Genomic DNA, 18,775 nt, shown 5'->3' on the forward strand with positions numbered 1-18,775 from the left:
TGTGAATTTGCTGTACCTGCTGCTGAAGGAGTACTCAGCAGTAAGAGCTCAGTTCTCACATTCAGTTCCTAGCACCCATATGGGCTGCCTGTCAACTGCTTGCTAGTCTAGCTCCAGGCAATCCCACGTCGTCTTCTGGCCTGTGAGCACCTAGATACACGTGGTACACATACATACAAGCAGGCAGATACACACATAAACATTTGCTGACCCTCAACCTAAACTGAAGAGGTAGGAATTGTTGAAGAAAATATTTAATCACAATCTGGAGCTTCTACCCTGCCTTTGATGATTCAGACACACACACACACTATTTATATTGATAATAAGGCTTTATTAGCGCTGAGGCTGAGATGCTCTAAAATCTATTACCTATTAATAACCCCAAGTTACTACTTACTATGTTTCATTTGGGCTGCTTTCAATTCCAATTGGCCAGCCCTCATAGTCATGCTTTCTTGACTCCTTGTCTTTTCTCCTTTCTCCATCTTCTTCTGTTTGTGGTCTCTTCCAACCCTAGGCCTGGGATCACCAAGCCCCACCTATCAGACATACCAGAAGAGGGCATCAGATACCATTACAGATGGCTGAGAGCCACCATGCAGTTGCTGGGAATTGAACTCAGGACCTCTGGAAGAGCAGTCAGTGCTCTTAACTGCTGAGCCATCTCTCCAGCCCTCAACTCTGTCTTCTTAAGCTTTCTTTTAAGGCTGACACAGTCATTATTTTAGCTACAGACGCTTGCATAATTTTTAGGCAATATATTTCTAAATATTAACAGCAGAGTAAAGTGGTGGCCAAGAGTTCTTCCTTAATGGTGGAGATTTGATGAAGTTAACCTTCTTTCAACTGTAAATCCAATGTGTCTGGTTTGAAAAGCAAAAAAGTTCTCTTGTTTTCAGAGCACAGTCATAATTCTGTCATGTCCTTTGTAGAAAAACATTGGATCTCTTCAACAATGGAGGGACTTACATACAATACCTTTATCAAATCATGGTCAGGCAAAAAGCAGGAAGATTAATTGATGTTGTGGATGGCCCTGGTGCTGTTCTTGTGAACCAATCCCCTAATGAATAAAGGAGCCAGTCACTGGGCAAGTAGGCGGGACTTCCATGTTGGACAGAAGAAGAGAGAAAGCAGGAGGAAGTTAGCTCTCTTTGGAGATGGAACAGCAGAGGGATAAGATGTATTTTCCTAGTATCATGTCCTATCCGGAAGGATCTGCCACTGGAGGGATCATATTTTATTTTATTTTTTCAATAATTTTTTATTATATTCAACACAATATATACTTTATACCAGTCATAAAAATGATGTACATGTTAATAAATGAACATAAATAGATAAAGTCTTTTAGTTTGTTTATGTGTTTTGCTTTTAATAGAGCTTAAACTCTTGGCTCTTACTGTGGAGCTCCCTGTAATAAGGCTGTACTTCAATGTCCCTCACATCCCCAAAGGATTTTACCTCCATTGTAGCTAAGTTGACAGTTCTGCTGCACCAAGGAATGAATTGTAGGCATGATTATTTGGATACAGATTTCCTGTCAAAGAAATCTGGATACAGATTTCCTATGGTCACAGCCTGAGCCTGTCAGTAGTTGACCTGTTAGTCCTCTGATTAAACATGAGGGTTAGGGAAACCAGAACTAGCAAAGCAAGAAAGACTGCTACATGCGAGGCCATTCCATTCCCTGACAAGTTGCCACTTGAGCTAAGCACATGACAGATGCCTGCTGACAGTCTACCATGCAGGTTGCAAGCACGGTGTTGACTGGGTTGCAGCAGTAGAGGTAGAAGACATGGTTCTCCTAGGGCTCAGCCCTAAGTTATCTCATTAGATATATGCAAATATTATAAAATCTGGGACACTCCTGGCAAGAAGCATTTCAGATAAGGGATGAAATTCTGTCTGTGTTTCTAAACTATACCCACCGTTGGCTCGAACTCTAGCTTAGATCATTCGAGTCAGAGCCGCTGAGTTCACTTTGTAAAATTACTTCATTTTTAGGTGTTCGAAATTGATACTGGCTGTGATTCAAGTAGATACATTATTGTTCGAGGGTAAGTATATTACTTCTATTTGTTGGGTCTTACTCTGTTGAGCTTTGGTCTTTTGCTGTGTATTACAATGCTACATATTGGCCCCCAAGACCTGGTTGCCCCAGGGACAAGAGAATCCACATGTAAACCCAAGAAACATTATGTGACCTTGCCCAGCAACTAATCCCCGATTGGCAAATAAAGATGTTTACAGCCTGTAGCTGGGCATAATTGAGGTAGGTGCAATGTGGTGGTTTGAATATGCTTGGGCCAAGGAGTAGCACTATTAGGTGTGGCCTTTTTGGAGATAGTGTGTCACTGTGCGGGTGGGCTTAGAGACACTCCTCCTAGCTGCCGAAGGATGCTCAGTCTGTTCCTGACTTTAGTTGGATGAAGATGTAGAACTCTTAGCTCCTCCTGTGCCATGTCTATCTGAAAGCTGCCATGCTCTCACCTTGATGATGATGGACCGAACATCTGAACCTGTAAGCCAGCCCCAATTAAATGTTGTCTTTAGTGTTGCCTTGGTCATGGTGTCTCTTTCCAACAGTAAAACCCTAACTAAGACAGAAGTTGGTACTAGGGGCTGGGGTACTGCCATGATAGGCCTGATCATGGTTGGTTTGTTTGGGTTTTTTGTTTTTTGTTTTTTGTTTTTTGAAGAGATGTGGATGTTGGGACTTTGGATTTGGGAAGCAATGGAATGATTTAAGTGGGGCTTAATGGACCATCCTAGTGGGAGTATGGAAGACATTGGTGCTAAGGGTGATTTGAAATGTGCCAACCTGACCCAAGAAGTTTTAGCATGTGGACTAGAGACTGTTTGGTTTTATTTGTTTATTTGTGTTTCTTTTGATATTTTGGTGAAGAATATATCTGCTTTTACCATTGTCTGAAGAGTCTGCCTGAGGCTAAGGTATTTGAATAGATTTAGATGAATTGCTTTGACAAAGGAAGTCTCAAAGGAGCTGGGTATGAATTCTGTGGGGTGATTACTAATGTTCACTCTTATGAAGAGCATTTTAATGAAAAAAAGCAAGCTGAGAAAGGAGAAGTACAAAATATGTGGTTCAAGGGACACCAGGAAGCAGAATAGAGCTGAAGCCTATATTCAAGGAGATAAACAGATATGGGAAGTAGTTATCTAAGTGCAAGATCTCACCCTGCTAAGCTTATTGCTTATACTTTTGCAGTGGAACAAGGGACTTGGTTATTGTTTTCACTTAGATTTTAATTAGAAATGAAATACAGTCCAGAAATAGAGAACACAAAAGATCTGTGATCCAGATCTTTAGTCTAGAAGCTGGAAGACACAGGCTTTTGATCCAAATCTTGAGGAATAGTGATCATGAAAACCTTAGGCCTAGGCATGGTGCTTCACACTTTTAATCCCAGGAGACAGAGGCAAGCACATCTCTGGGTTTAACGCTGGCCTGACATGGAGCAAGTTCCAAGCAGAAAAGCTTAGGTCCAGGTGTGGTGGTATACACTTTTAATCCTAGAGCTCAGGAGACCAGAGAGAGGCATGAGGATCTAAATTCAAGGTCAGTTACAAAGCAAGTTCTTGGACAGCCAAGGATGTAATAGAACAAGGAGACCATGTTCTAGCTCCTACTAGCAGCAGAACTTGGCAGCTTTGGCCATGGAACTCTGGCTTTAGAGTCAAGAATAGAAAGGTCGACTAGAACAGTTGATGTAGGTTATTTGGAGCTAAGCCATTCACAATGATGAAGACACCAGCATCACTGAGGTGAAATCTTCTGGGACGTGTTTTCTGAGAACACAAAGAAGCTGTGATCCAGAGATAGCTAAGGTGGTAAATCACGCTGTAGCTGTACTAGGTAATGTGTAAGAATCACCCAGATGATAGTGACTTTGAACACATGAAGGGGTCATGAAGAGCAGCTGAGAGACTTGATACTGTGAGACACCAAGAAAGACCTGTGGTGCAGGTGCAGCTGACAGCTCAGGACAAAAGGAATAATGCTAAGAAGCTGAGAATTGACACCATGAAGGGAGTCTATGAGGGGCCTTTGGTGAAGCTTTGTCGCATCAGAAGACCCCAGTGTGTTGGAGATGCTATTACCATAGGATCAGCAGCAGCAGTGGTGTGGAGTCAACCAGAGCCTAGGATACTACCGAGGACAGAGCTGGAGAAGTGGCAAAAGCCTATTGGAGGAGCACATATCATGTGTGGATCTCAGAGGCTGCTATGGACTATAGGGACTTTTGAAGTTGGACTAAATGTATTTTGCATCATACTATGGCTAGGTGTGGCCCTCATAGACTCATGTGTTTGAACAAGCCTATAGGGGAGTGGAATGTGGTGATTTGAATATTCTTGGGCCAGGGAATGGCAGTATTAGGAAGTGTGGCCTTGTTGTAGTAGGTGTGGCCTTATTGGAGGAAGTGTGTCACTGTGGGTGTGGGCTTAGAGACCCTTTTAGCTGCTTAAGGATAAGTGGTTTGTTCCTGGCTACCTTTGGATGAAGACATAGAACTCTCAGCTCCTCCTGCGCCATGCCTGCCTGGAAGCTGCCATGCTCCCACCTTGATGATGATGGACTGAACCTCTGAACCTATAAGACAGCCTCAATGAAATATTATCCTTTATGAGAGTTGCCTTTGTCAAGGTGTCTCTCCACAGCAATGAAACCCTGACTAAGACACAGGGTTTGCAGTTCCTGGGCGCGGGGTCTGGGGAACCAAGAGGAGGAGAGAGGAAGTGGAAACAGGAGGAAGATACCATGGTGTAGGTGAGTCATAAAAACATGACTGTGAGTGCTAGCCAATCAGAGTTAGGAGCTGCTCAGATGGCATATGGAAAATTATATTTTGGGCTTTATTGATAGGGAAATAGATTATAATAACAGAGAGGGCAGATATCTGCCCAGCTCTAGCGTTGATTAAGGCTTATTATAACAATAAAGGTTGGGTGTCTTTTATCTGTGAACTGAATGATCAAGGCAGGTTAAAAAGCCCCGATTGGGATTAAATATTTTCTACAACATATTGGTACCCAATGTGTGGCAAGAACTCATTTTTAACAAAATTGATTTCAGCTTCCTGCATACAAAACAAAAACACATGCTGTCCCTTTCAGTCTAGGAATGGTAGGGGTGCAGGGAATGGTACCTTAGCAACATTGGGTTTTCGCTGAGCTAAAAATGCATGTTGGTTTGGCAAACATGATTCCAGGGATTCGCAGCATAAACTAAGACACAGATGCACCCACCCCCCAAATCTGACAGCATGCCAGATGGCAGAGTCCTTGAGCTACAGCAGTAGGCTGAACCGCCAGCCAACCTGGGCTACTCAGGCGAGCTGCTAAAGTGCAGCTCTGAGCCGAGGACAAGGATATCAGCTTAGTCTTGCAGGCACAGCACAGGGTCTGAGCTAAAACAAGCAGATCTCTGAATTTAAGTTGCAGTCCCTTAAGTTGGGGTTGATGGTGTTGGTTATTTTTTGCATTATAGATATATGTTGTTATCTTCAGGGATGATTATACATAATTATGGTCTTAGACAGGGAGTGTATTAGTTTGGGTTTTCTAGAGTCACAGAACATATGGATAGTCTTTATATAGTTAGGGAATTTGTTGATGACTTACAGTCTATAGTCCAACTCCCCAACAATGGTCAGCAGCAGCTGTGGATGGAATTCCAAGGATCTAGCAGTTTCTCAGTCCCACGAGGCAAGCAGGCAAGGAAGAGTGAGAGAGAATCTTCTTCCAATGTCCTTATATATCTCCAGCAGAGGGTGTAACCCAGATTAAAGGCTGTAGGTCTCCAGCAGAGGGTGTGGCCCAGATTAAAGGTGTGTAGATCCATGCCTTTAATCCTAAATGATCTTGAACTCGGAGATCTCCTTGTCTTAGCCACTATGCTTCAAGATCTCCATACCAAGATCCAGGTCAGAAACTTATCTCTCTGAGCCTCCAAGATCCAGGTCAGAAACTTATCTCTCTGAGCCTCCAAATTAGGATCATAGGTGAGCCTTCCAATTCTACACTGTAGTTCATTCCAAATATAGTCAAGTTGACAACCAGGAATAGCCACTACAATCCACCCCTTGTCAACTTGACACAAATAATATCTCATGTCCTCATGAAACAATAACAAGATTGTGAATACGCCTAACATGATATAACTATTCCTCGTACACTCGCAAATGCATTTGTAAATTTACAATGGGGAAATGTCCCTTGGGAACATTCTTTTAGTGTTTCAACACCAATTGATGTTAAAGGGATTGGAAGAAAGACAAATGTATCTTTAACAAAATAAGATAGAAGCATTCATATTACTTATAATCCTCGTTTCTGCAACTGGTTACGTGGCCTTAGCTTGTATTTATAACTACCTTCCTCTGCTACCCATTCTGTATTTCCTTCACCTTCGGCAAGCACCTCAGCAGGTCTTGTCTCTTTTCCTGGAGGATTGACCCATACCTTCATTCCTGATAGGTCTGTGTCCTTTGTCATCCTGCTTGGATTAGGCTGTTGTAGTTTCCCATTGATTTTAATCACAGGACATGGTAGTACTAAGAGATGCCCTAGGGAATCTCCTGCACTCCACACATAATCCTGCTTACCTCCATTGTGGAGAGGCAATCCAATTTCCCCATGGTAATCTGGATCTATCACCCCTCCTAACACTGTTATTCCTTTCTTAGACTGTTGGTTTAAGGGCATTAGAAGCCCAAAATGGCCAGAGGGAAGTCTGAGCTTCCAGTTCAATGGAATGTTTCTTGTGGCTCCTGGTAGGAGCACTCCCCCTTCTGGAACCAAAACTTCTAGGCCAGCAGAACCTAAATTTGTGGGGACAGGAAGCAAACATTTTCCTAGAGGGTCACTAGGAGTGATAGTGAGTGGAACTAGTCCCTTTTCCACCCCTTGATTCCTGGACCCATGGATCCTGGCTATGGGAGAAACTGTACCATATATTGAACGCTGATTCAAAGCATATACTGTCTTCTGAAGAACTCTGCCCCAGCCCTCCATGCTGTTGCCACCTAATTGGCACCGTAATTGTGTCTTTAAAAGGCCATTCCATCTTTCTATCAGACCAGCTGCTTCAGGATGATGGGGAACACGGTAAGACCAGTGAATTCCATAATTGTGGGCCCACTGTTGCACTTCTCTGGCTGTGAAATGAGTTCCTTGGTCAGAAGCAATACTGTGTGGAATACCATGACGATAGATAAGGCATTTAGTGAGTACACGGATGGTGGATTTGGCAGAAGCATTACGTGCAGGAAAGGCAAATCCATAACCAGAATAAGTATCTACTCCAGTAAGAACAAAACGCTGTCCTTTCCACAGGGGAAGTGGTCCAATATAGTCAACCTGCCACCATGTTGCTGGCTGGTCACCTTGAGGAATGGTGCCATATCTGGAGCTCAGTGTTGGTTTCTGCTGTTGGCAGATCTGGCATTCAGCAGCAGCTGTAGCCAGGTCAGCCTTGGTGAGTGGAAGTCCATGTTGCTGAGCCCAAACATAAACTCTGTCTCGGCCACCATGGCCACTTTGTTCATGTGCCCACTGGGCAATAACTGGGATGACTGGGGAAAGAGGCCAACTGTCCACAAAACAGGTCATCTTATCCACTTGGTTATTGAACTCCTCCTCAGCTGAAGTCACCTTTTGGTGAGCATTTACATGGGACACAAATATCTTCACATCCTTTGCCCATTTGGAGAAATCTATCCACATACTTCTTCCCTAGATGTCTTCTCACCAATTTTCCAATTGTGATCCTTCCACGTCCCTGACCATCCAGCCAATCCATTGGCTACAGCCCATGAGTCAGTGAACAATCGTACATCTGGCCATTTCTTCTTTCAAACAAACTGTAATACCATATGTCCTGCCTGAAGTTCTGCCCACTGTGAAGATTTTCCTTCACCTGTATCTTTCAGGGTTGTCCCAGAAAGGGGTTGTAATGCTGCAGCTGTCCACTTCTGGGTGGTGCCTGCATAACGTGCAGAGCCATCAGTAAAAAAGGTCCTAGTCTTCTCTTCTTCAGTCAACTGGTCATAGGGAATGCCCCATGAGGCTATAGGTGCATGCTTGTCAGCAGATGGCATTGTAACAGGAATAGAAACCATAGGCATCTGAGCAACTTCTTCATGTAACTTGCTTGTGCCTTCAGGACCTGCTCTGGCCCGATCACGTATATACCACTTCCATTTGATAATAGACTGCTGTTGTGCACACCCTACTTTATGACTTGGAGGGTCTGATAACACCCAGCTCATGATGGGCAGTTCAGGTCGCATAGTAACTTGGTGTCCTATTGTCAGACGTTTAGTTTCCACTAAGGCCCAATAGCAGGCCAAGAGCTATTTTTCAAAGGGAGAGTAGTTGTCTGCAGATGATGGTAGAGCTTTGCTCCAAAATCCCAAAGGTCTCTTCTGTGATTCACCTACAGGGGCCTGCCACAGGCTCCAAACAGCATCTCTATCTGCCACTGACACCTCAAGTACCATTGGGTCTGCTGGATCATATGGTCCAAGTGGTAGTGCAGCCTGCAGAGCAGCCTGGACCTGTTGAAGAGCCTTCTCCTGTTCTGGGCCCCACACAAAGCTAGCAGCTTTCCGAGTCACTTGGTAAATAGGCCTGAGTAACACACCTAAATGAGGAATGTGCTGTCTCTAGAATCCAAATAGACCCACTAAACGTTGTGCTTCTTTCTTGGTGGTAGGAGGGGCCAGGTGCAATAACTTATCTTTCACCTTAGAAAGAATATATCTCTGCATGCCCCACACCACTGTACTCCTAAGAATTTCACTGAAGTAGATGGTCCTTGAATCTTGGTTGGATTTATTTCCCATCCTCTGATACGCATATGTGTTACCAATGAATTCCAAGTGGTTGCTACTTCCTGCTCACTTGGTCCAGTCAGCATAATATCATCAATATAGTGCACCAATGTGATATTTTGTGGAAGAGACAAACGATCAAGGTCCCTTCTAACTAAGTTATGACACAGGGCAGGAGAGTTAATATATCCTTGAGGCAAAACTGTAAAGGTATACTACTGGCCTTGCCAAGTGAAAGCAAATTGCTTCTGGTGGTCCTTATGTACAGGTAATGAGAAGGAGGCATTTGCCAGGTCAACAGCTGCGTACCAGGTTCCAGGAGATGTGTTAATTTGCTCAAGTAACGAAACTACATCTGGTACAGCAGCTGCAATTGGAGTTACTACCTGATTTAATTTTTGATAGTCAACTGTCATTCTCCATGATCCATCTGTCTTCTGCATTGGCCAGATGGGAGAGTTAAAGGGAGATGTGGTGGGAACCACCACCCCTGCATCTTTCAAGTCCTTGATTACGGCAGTAATTTCTGCAATTCCTCCAGGAATACGATATTGTTTTTGATTCACTATTTTCTTTGGCAGAGGCAACTCTAAAGGCTTCCATTTTGCCTTTCCAACCATAATGGCCCTCACTCCACAGGTCAGAGAACCAATGTGAGAATTCTGCCAATTTCTGAGTATATCTATCCCAATTATACATTCTGGAACTGGGGAAATGACCACAGGAAGTGTTCGGGGACCCACTGGACCTACTGTGAGTCGCACATCAGTCAAAACTCCATTAATCACCTGTCCTCCATAAGCCTCTATTCTAACTGGAGGGCCACAATGTTTCTTGGGATCTCCTGGAATCAGTGTCAATTCAGAACCAGTATCCAATAGCCCCCAGAAAGTCTGATTATTTCCTTTCCCCCAGTGTACAGTTACCCTTGTAAAAGGCCGTAGGTCCCTCTGGGGAAGAATTGGAGAAAGACTAACAGCAAAACTTTTAGGTGTCTTATCAAGATCCTTCCTTGGGGGAACCCGGCCACCCCTTCATTCAAGGGATTCTGGATCTGTAAAGTAGCTCAAGTCTGGAAATTGATTCAGTGGCCTAGATTGCCTTTTGCCACAATCCAATGCAGCCTTTCTATCATTTGTTTGAGGATTTTTCTGCTTATACAGATCAAACAGATATGCAGTAGGTTTCCTATGTATTTCATCCCTGGAAACACCATGATTGGTTAGCCAGCATCAAAGGTCTAAACAAGTCATACCATTATAAGTTCCACCTCTCTGCCCATTACGGGGTATGTCATTATAAACATTGTTTTGTCTATGCTGTCCATTATAATAACTACGATCACCTTGTCTCTGGTGATTCAATGCTGCCACCTAGCCCTTGTTAACCCGGGGCCCAGTTAAACCCATTGAATTTAATTCATCTAATTGAGCAGCAGCATCTCCAGCCCTAAGGTCTGGCACAAGGAAAAGGGCAAAAACAAAACTCTTTAAATGTGCTGGTGCCCCTCTCACCAGTTTGTATCTTATAGGAGTGGTAAAGGGCATATCTTCTGGACCTTCCCACTGTGGAGGATTAGGTTTTACACAACGTATCCACTCTAACATTGCAATTTCCCTAAGCCTGAAAATCCCTTCATCAACACTAAGCCAAGGGATATCAGGCATCTCCAACTCCTTTTTAGTAGGCCATCTTTTGATACATACTTCTGCTCCTCTAGAACCACTCCTGGTACCAACTTCTGTATTAGTTTGGGTTCTCTAGAGTCACAGAACGTATGGATAGTCTTTATATAGTTAGGGAATTTGTCGATGACTTACAGTCTATAGTCCAACTCCCCAACAATGGTCAGCAGCAGCTGTGGATGGAAGTCCAAAGATCTAGCAGTTTCTCAGTCCCACGAGGCAAGCAGGCAAGGAAGAGTGAGAGAGAATCTTCCTTCTTCCAATGTCCTTATATATCTCCATCATAGGGTGTGGCCCAGATTAAAGGTGTGTGCATCCATGCCTTTAATCCCAAATCATCTTGAACTCGGAGATCTCCTTGTCTTAGCCACTATGCTTCAAGATCTCCATACCAAGATCCAGGTCAGAAACTTATCTCTCTGAGCCTCCAAATTAGGATCATAGGTGAGCCTTCCAATTCTAGACTGTAGTTCATTCCAAATATAGTCAAGTTGACAACCAGGAATAGCCACTACAGGGAGGAAACTAAGGAGCTTAGATTCAGGTGATTTTTCTTTCTTTTTCTCTGCCCTTCCTTCTTTCATAGGTAAGTGAAAGGGGATTGAAAAGAAAAGGGGGGTATAGAAATACTATGAGAAAGTATAAAAATAAGTGTAGATTATTGAAGCTACTCTTTTTTTAAGTATAGAATACAGTTTATTTGGGGCATGGGAAGAGCAATTGAGAAGGAAGTAGAGGCAGAGAAAGACAGAGACAGAGAGAGAAGACGGGAGACCAGCCAGGAACATGTGGAGAGAGGGAGGGAGTAGAGAGGAAGAAAGGGCCTGGAAATAGAGTCAGAGAGAAGGGACAGCGCTTGAGTCTGCTCTTAAAACAAACAAACAAACAATCATTTTATACAAATAATCTTACATTGGTAGAGATCTTTATATTCTGATGCAAAACTGAGGTTACATTTTGTTATATTGTTATAAAAGTTGATATATGGTTACAGGTTTAAGGTTTTTGCTGGTATAAATCTTTGTATAGTGACACAAAATTTAAGATTAATGTTGTTACAACAGGGCATGGGTTTAGACTTTCAGTGATATAAATCTGTAGACGCCCGTGGCCACATGCAAACCGGATCCCTGGAAGAGAATTCTGGGGGTGATGGGAAGGGGACGAAAGAGAAATGAGTCAAGAGGACAGTTGCCCATAGAGACTGACTTTACTATTATTTAGCCAATATATATAGTCTTTAGAAAACCAACCTGCCCCCAAATGGCCGCGAATTCCTTGGATCTTCTTCTCAGCGGGTTGCCTGCTTCCAGTCACACAGGTTTCTGCTGGTCTCCAGGTGAGACTGCCCTGAGGCAGCCTTGGTAGTTAAGGTGAAAGTGGCTGTATTGTTCCCAAGGGCCCGAGATAACACCTGGGGAAGGGTGGAGGCCGCAGGCCAGGAATGTCACAGCTTGAATAGGCCTGAAATAACACCAGCGGAAGAGTGGGGGCTGCCAGCCAGCTCAATGCTGTGGGGGAAGGGACATAAATCTTTGTATATTCATGCAAAATGTAAGATTAATTTTGTTGCAATATCATGTATACATGTGTGTGTATGTGTGTGTATATTGTTCCATTCTTATATAGATATTATGCATATACAACTCATTTTAAAATACAAGGCTTAACCACAGTCCTTTTAATGACTGCATTACAAACTGCTTAAAATAAGTAATGCAAGTTAATAGTCAAGCTCACGGTCATCTTAGATACTAATTTAGTGAACTAAAATAGAATGCTTTAAATGTTACTCAGATAATAAATGCTAAGAATAAATAATGTTATAGCACAATTTAGATGTGCTATAAGTAAATAGATGGTCTTCAACACCTCAGAGATCCACAGAATATGGCATTTAAGATTATTTCATTATTAAAAGATCTTTTGACTATAAAACAGGTCTGTTCCTGACAGTACCTCATTCCACTGCAAAGAAGATAGTGAGCATCAATCGCTCCACATGGAGTTACAGTGGCAAAGTAGATACTGGGCAAAGACAGTGCCCTAACTATCTGGAGACAAAATGCTGTCCAAAAAAGACAAATAGACCCAGAATGGTTGACTGCCAAGCTCTGCCAAGACGGGTATGCAAGCCCTTCACAATTCTTGCTTCACATAACGTCTGTCAGGTGTCCTGGGACAGAACGCTGAAAATGGATGTTCCAAATGTTACAGAAAATATTGGGGCCTGTCCAAATGATCAGCTGTCTCTAACATTTCTATAATTTTTAGAAGCTGAGTCCCTGTGCCTCCTGCATATTCAGGATTCCTTCTCAGGTCTCTGATGGAGTTGAAGAGTAGATAGTCACAGTCTGAATATAAACTTAAATTGTTTAGGATTGAAGAAGTTGTTCTAGGTCTACAAAGATGTTTTTAGGTTAATAATACAAATTAAGATTGAAAATGATTTATATACAAATTATCTAAGTTGCCAAATGGACTGGACATGTTAAGTGCATATCATACATTTTAGTTTTCATAATTGTTATAGTTGTATTCAACTTATGTCTGAAAGAAAGCCTTTTATTGGTTTAAAAGGGGAGGACTGTTGAGGTTTTGTTTTTTACTATGTATTGTAATGGTAAATACTGGCCCAGGGCCTGATTACCCCTAGAAATGAGAGAATCCATGCATAGATCCAAGTGACATTATGTGACTTGCCCCCCAAGTCATCCCTGACTGGTGACTAATGATACCTATGGCCTATAGCTGGGCAGAATTGAAGCAGGCAGGTTTGGGGTTCCAGGGCTTGAGGTCTGAGGAGAACTATGATGAGGAGAGAGAAGGTGAAGAGAGGATGAATCTGCCATGGGGTGGGTGAATCACTGAAACATCACCATGAGGACTGGCCAATTAGAGTTCGGAGCTGCCCAGATGGAACATAGCATATTATAACTTGGTGTTATTGATTAGGAAATAGATTCTGATAGCATTCAGGGTAGTTACCTGCCCAGCTCTAGTGCTGATTAAGACTTATTAAAATAATAAAAGTTAGCTGGGCAGTGGTGGCACACACTTGTAATCCCAGCACTTGGGAGGCAGAAGCAGGTGGATTTCTGAGTTTGAGGCCAGCCTGGTCTACAGAGTGAGTTCCAGGACAGCCAGGGCTATACAGAGAAACCCTATCTTGAAAAAGACCAAATAATAATGATGATAATAATAATAATAGTAATAGTAATAAAAGTTGTGTGTCTTTTGTCTGGGAACTGAATGATCAAAGACAGAGTAAAAATCACTAATTGAGATTAAATATTTTCTAAAACATTATAATAACTTTTAAAAAATGGGGCGTGGCATGGTAATCATTGGGTGATAACACCAGCCTCAAACTAGCATGCTCATTATGAAATCATCTGTGCAGGGTGATCGATATGAATCCATTTTTATTGTTCTACATGCAGACATCCAGTTAGACCAGCACCATTTTTTAAAAACTGTATTTTATTTTTCCAGTGTGTGTTTCTTGCTGCTTTATCAAAATTCAGGACTCCATATGTGTTTGGGTTTATGTCTGGGCTTCAGTTCAATTCCATTGATCAATGTATGTATATATATATATACATAATATATATAATATATATTACATACACACAGACACAGACACACACACACACACACACACACACACAAAATCTAAAAATTGGGAATGGTGATACCTCCACTGTTGCTACTTTGTTTCCAGCCCAATTCCCTGGTAAAAGAAAGCTCAACTCAATCAGTTAACAAAACAAGCTCAAGCCTAGATTGGGCAGATCTCCCACTACCCTGCTCTATTCCATCTGTATTATCCCATCTAACTTGTGGTTTCTCCAGGCCACAAGCTTCTCTCTCTCTGCTGCCTCTCAGTTGATCTCCAGTCGCTCCTCCCCCAGACTCTCAGCTCCTCCCACGTTCTCCTGCCCAATCATTGGCTCAAGTCTTTATTTGAAAAGATAAGGTACAGAGAAGGTTCACAAGACAACTCCTCATCTGCAGCCCCTCTGAGGAGTAGAATTAGCATCAAAATACAAGCCCAGGGCTATCCACAACACTCCACCAGTTCTTTTATTTTTCAGAATTGTTTTAGCTACCCTGGGCTTTTTGACTTTGCATATAAACTTGAAAATTGTCTTCTCAAGGTCTGTGAAGAATTGTGTTAGAATCTTGTTGAAGATTTCATTAAATCTGTAGATTACCTTAGGTAGGATGGCCAGTTTTACTATGTTAATTCTACTGATCCATGAGCATATGAGATCTTTTCATCTTCTGATATCCTCTCAAGTTTCATTCTTCAAAGATGAAGTTTTCATCATACAAGTCTGTTACTTGCTTGGTTAGAGTTACCCTAAAACATTTTATTACTCGAGGCTGTTGTGAAGGGTGTTGCTTCCCTGCTTTCTTTCTCAGTCCATTTGTCATTTGTATATAGGAAGGCTACTGGTTTTTTGGTTTGTTTGTTTTGTTTTGTTTCTTCATTAATCTTGTAGCCAGCCACTTCACTGAAAATATTTCTCAGCTATAGGAGCGCCTGGCAGGATTTTGGGGGACACTTATTCATACTATTGTACCATCGGCAGATAATGATACTTTGACTTCTTCCTTTTCAATTTGTATCCCCTTGACCTCCTTTAGTTGTCGGATTGCTCCTCCTAGAACTTGAAGTGCTTTATTGAATAGATGTGGAGACCATGAAGAGCCTTGTCTGGTTCCTAATTTTAGCAGGGACTTTGTGAGTTTTCCTCATCTCATTTGGTATTGGCTACAGGCTTGCTGTAAATTGCCTTTATTGTGTTTAGGTATGACCTTTATATCCCTAATCACTCCAGTACTTTTATGGTGATTTTGTCAAAGGCCTTCAGTGCATCTAATAAAGTAGTCCTGTGTGTTTTTTGTTTTTGTTTTCCTTTCAGTGTCTTTTTAAAAATGTGTTTTTATTTATATGAGTATACTCTAGCTGTCTTCAGACACACTGGAAGAGTACATTAGATCCCATTACAGATGGTTGTGAGTCACTATGTGGTTGCTGGGAATTGAACTCAGGACCTCTGGAAGAGCAGTCAGTGCTCTTAACCACTGAGCCATCACTCCAGCCTCACCTTTCAGTGTTTTTATATGGCAAATTATATTTACTGATTTATTTATTTATTTATTTTACTGAGCCATCCCCGCATCTCTGAAATGAAGCCTACTTGATCATAGTGAATGATCTCTTTGAAGCATTCTTTCATTCACTTTGCAAATATTTTATTATTGAATGTTTTTACATGTATGTTCATAAGGAAAGTTGGCATGTAATTATTTTTCCTCATTGAGTTTTAGGTGGTTTGAGAATCAGAGTAACTGGTCTTACAAAACGAATTGTGCAATGTTCCTTTTGTTTCTCTATTATGGAGTAATTTGAAGAGAATTGATGCTAACTCTTCTTTGAAGGTCTGGTAGAAGTCTGAATTATAACCATCTGGCCCTGGGCTTTGCCTTATTGTTCAGGATTGCTCTAGTTACCCTGGGCTTTTTGTTTTTCCATATCAAGCTGAAGAGTTTGGGAGAGTTTTATTGACTCCTTCTATTTTATTGGGAATGATAAGTTGCCACATCAACTCCAGTGGATTCTGTGTGACAAGTTCCACAGGCTGAGGCGCTAAACTCCAAAGGGAGGAGGTCTCCTGGGAATGGTTGTGGAACTCTCTAGCTAGAGGATAATTCTGAGCTGTAGTTCTCAAGGCAGTTTGTTTTACTCTCAATTTCCTCTTTCATAGGATGATCCTAATAGCCCAGGCTGGTAATCCATTCTTTGAAGTAGAGTCACTGGCTGCAAACTCTTTTCTAAGAACTGCAATGCTTTGCCTCATAGTCATTTACATAATTACAACCTCCCAACAGCATGCAAATTTATATGGCTATGCATGTGTAGATGAGAGTGGCTCTGACACTGTGGTATGAAAAGCATTGATTAAGTATAAATTTTAAATTGAATTTCAAAAAGTTTTTACAAGATGAAAGCTAGATGTTAGATAAGGATTACTCAGGGAAACTCATTAGAACCTAGGGGGTATAAGAAACTCTTTTTGAAGGTTTGCTGTTAACTACAAGTGACTCTTTATTCTAATGAGGAAGATTGATGTCATCTGTGATTGATCCTCTAAATCTGTTACATGGGAAACATTATACCTGATTGATTTTACATTTCCTTGTGACAAATGGTTATGATAATTATGCCTGCTTCACTGGATTCATCTTTTGAAATGGTAATACCCTTACTACAGAGCTCCTACATACATTCAGATCCAAGCCACCTCTGTGTTTGTTTCTATTTGTCACCAAACCTATGCCTTTCCTGAGAACCAAAGGCTGATTTTTCCCTAGGTCATGATCCCCTGCCCACAGGACAGTCCGCAGCAACAAGTATATTTAAATTATTTATCTAATCTTGATTTAACTTTGGTAAGTGATAGGTATATCAAGAAAATTATCCATTTCTTTTAGATTTTCCAATGTGGTGGAGTAGAGAGTTTTGAAGTATAACCTAATGATGATTCTTTGAATTTTCTCCATGCCTGTTGCTTTATCCACCTTTTTCATTCCGATGTTGTTAATTTGGATATTCTTTTAGTTAGTTTGGATAAGGATTTGTCTATATTATTAATTTTTTTCAAAGATCCAATGATTTGTTTAATATTTCTGATTTTTTTTTCAGTTTTTATTGATTTTAACCAACAGATTGATGGTTTCCTGCTGTCTGCCCCTCTTGGGTGAGCTTATGTTTTTTGGTTCTGGCGCTTTGGGGCATGCTGTTAAGTTGCTAGTGTGCCTGTCTCGCCTAGTGCTACGAACTTTTCCGTTTTCACCACATTCCTTGTGCCCCATGAGTTTGGGTATCCTGAACATCCATTTTCATTGCATTCTATAGAGTTTTTAGTTTATTCTTCTCTTGACCCATTTTACATTTATTTGTTCCAGTTCCCTGCGTTTGTAAGCTTTCTGTTGTTGCTGAAATTCAGTTTTAAGCCATAGTGGTCTGATAGGATGTAGGGTGTTATTTTAATTTCCCTATATCTCTTGAGACTTGCTTTGTGATTGAGTATGTGGTCACTTTGGAGCAAGTTCCATGAGCTTCTAAGAAGAAGGTCTATTCTTTTTTGTTTGGGTAAAATATTCTGTAACTATCTCTTGGTCCATTTGGTTTATAACGTCTGTTAGCTCCAGTATTTTTCTGTCTGGTTTTGGACTGGATAACCTGTCCAGTAATAAGAGTTGAGTATTGAGGATCAGTGTGTGATTTAAGCTGTAGCAGTGTTTCTTCTATTAAACTTGGGTGCTTTGGGTATTGAGGCACAGCTGTTAAGAGTTGAAATGTCCTCTTGGTGGATTTTCCCTTTGAGTATGTATTGTCCTTCCCCATCATTTTTGATTAATTTTGGTTTGAAGTGTATTTTGTTAGATATTAAAATCGGCTTGATTCTTAAGTCCATTTGCTTGGAATATCTTTTTCCAACTTTATCTTAATGCTGAGGTATGTTTCTTGGATGCAGCAGAAGGATAAATCCTGTTTTCACATTCATTCTGTTAGTCTGTGCCTTAATATTAGAGAATTAATGCCTTTGACATTTAGAGAGATCAGTGATTGTTGGTTCCTATTATTTTGTTGTTGTTGATGATGATGATGGGACAGGTAGTGAAGTATGTGTGTGTGTACCCTTGCTTCCCTTATTTTGGTTTTACTACTGTAAAATTGTCTGCCTGCTGTGTTTTCATGGGTGTAGTTAACCTCATTAGGTTGGAATTTTCCTTCTAGCACCTTCTATAGGGCTGGATTTGTAGATGGATTTTGTTTATGTTTGACTTTATTGTAGAATATCTTATCTTCTCTGACTATGGCGATTGAAAGTTTGTGGCTGGACATAGTAGTCTGGGCTCTCTGGTCTCTTAGCTTTTGTAGGAGTCTCCATTGAGAAGTCAGGTATAATTATAATAAGTGCGCTTTTATATGATACTTGGCCTTTTTCACTTGCAGCTTTTAATAGTCTTTCTTTGTTCTGTATGTTTAATGTTTTGACTATTATGTGGTGAGAAAACTTTCTTTTCTGGTCCAATATATTTGGTGTTCTGTAGGCTTCTTATACCTTTATAGGCATCTCCTTATTTGGAAAACTTTCTTCTGTGATTTTGTTGAATTTTTTTTAAGGCATTTATTTGATCTGGGATTAT

The 18,775-nt window shown here is 41.3% G+C and overlaps 1 protein-coding gene across 1 annotated transcript in view; it reads left to right on the top strand.

Annotated features, from left to right (window-relative positions):
• The window catches only part of LOC127697240 (cation channel sperm-associated auxiliary subunit epsilon-like), a 117,316-nt gene that overhangs the window by 77,144 nt on the left and 21,397 nt on the right, over positions 1–18,775 (top strand). The window contains exon 14 of the mRNA XM_052200236.1: positions 2,011–2,063. Coding sequence (XP_052056196.1) covers positions 2,011–2,063 — 53 coding nt within the window. The remainder of the gene's footprint in view (positions 1–2,010; positions 2,064–18,775) is intronic.

The sequence above is a fragment of the Apodemus sylvaticus genome, chromosome 12 (genome assembly GCF_947179515.1).
Source record: "Apodemus sylvaticus chromosome 12, mApoSyl1.1, whole genome shotgun sequence".
NCBI lineage: Eukaryota > Metazoa > Chordata > Mammalia > Rodentia > Muridae > Apodemus > Apodemus sylvaticus.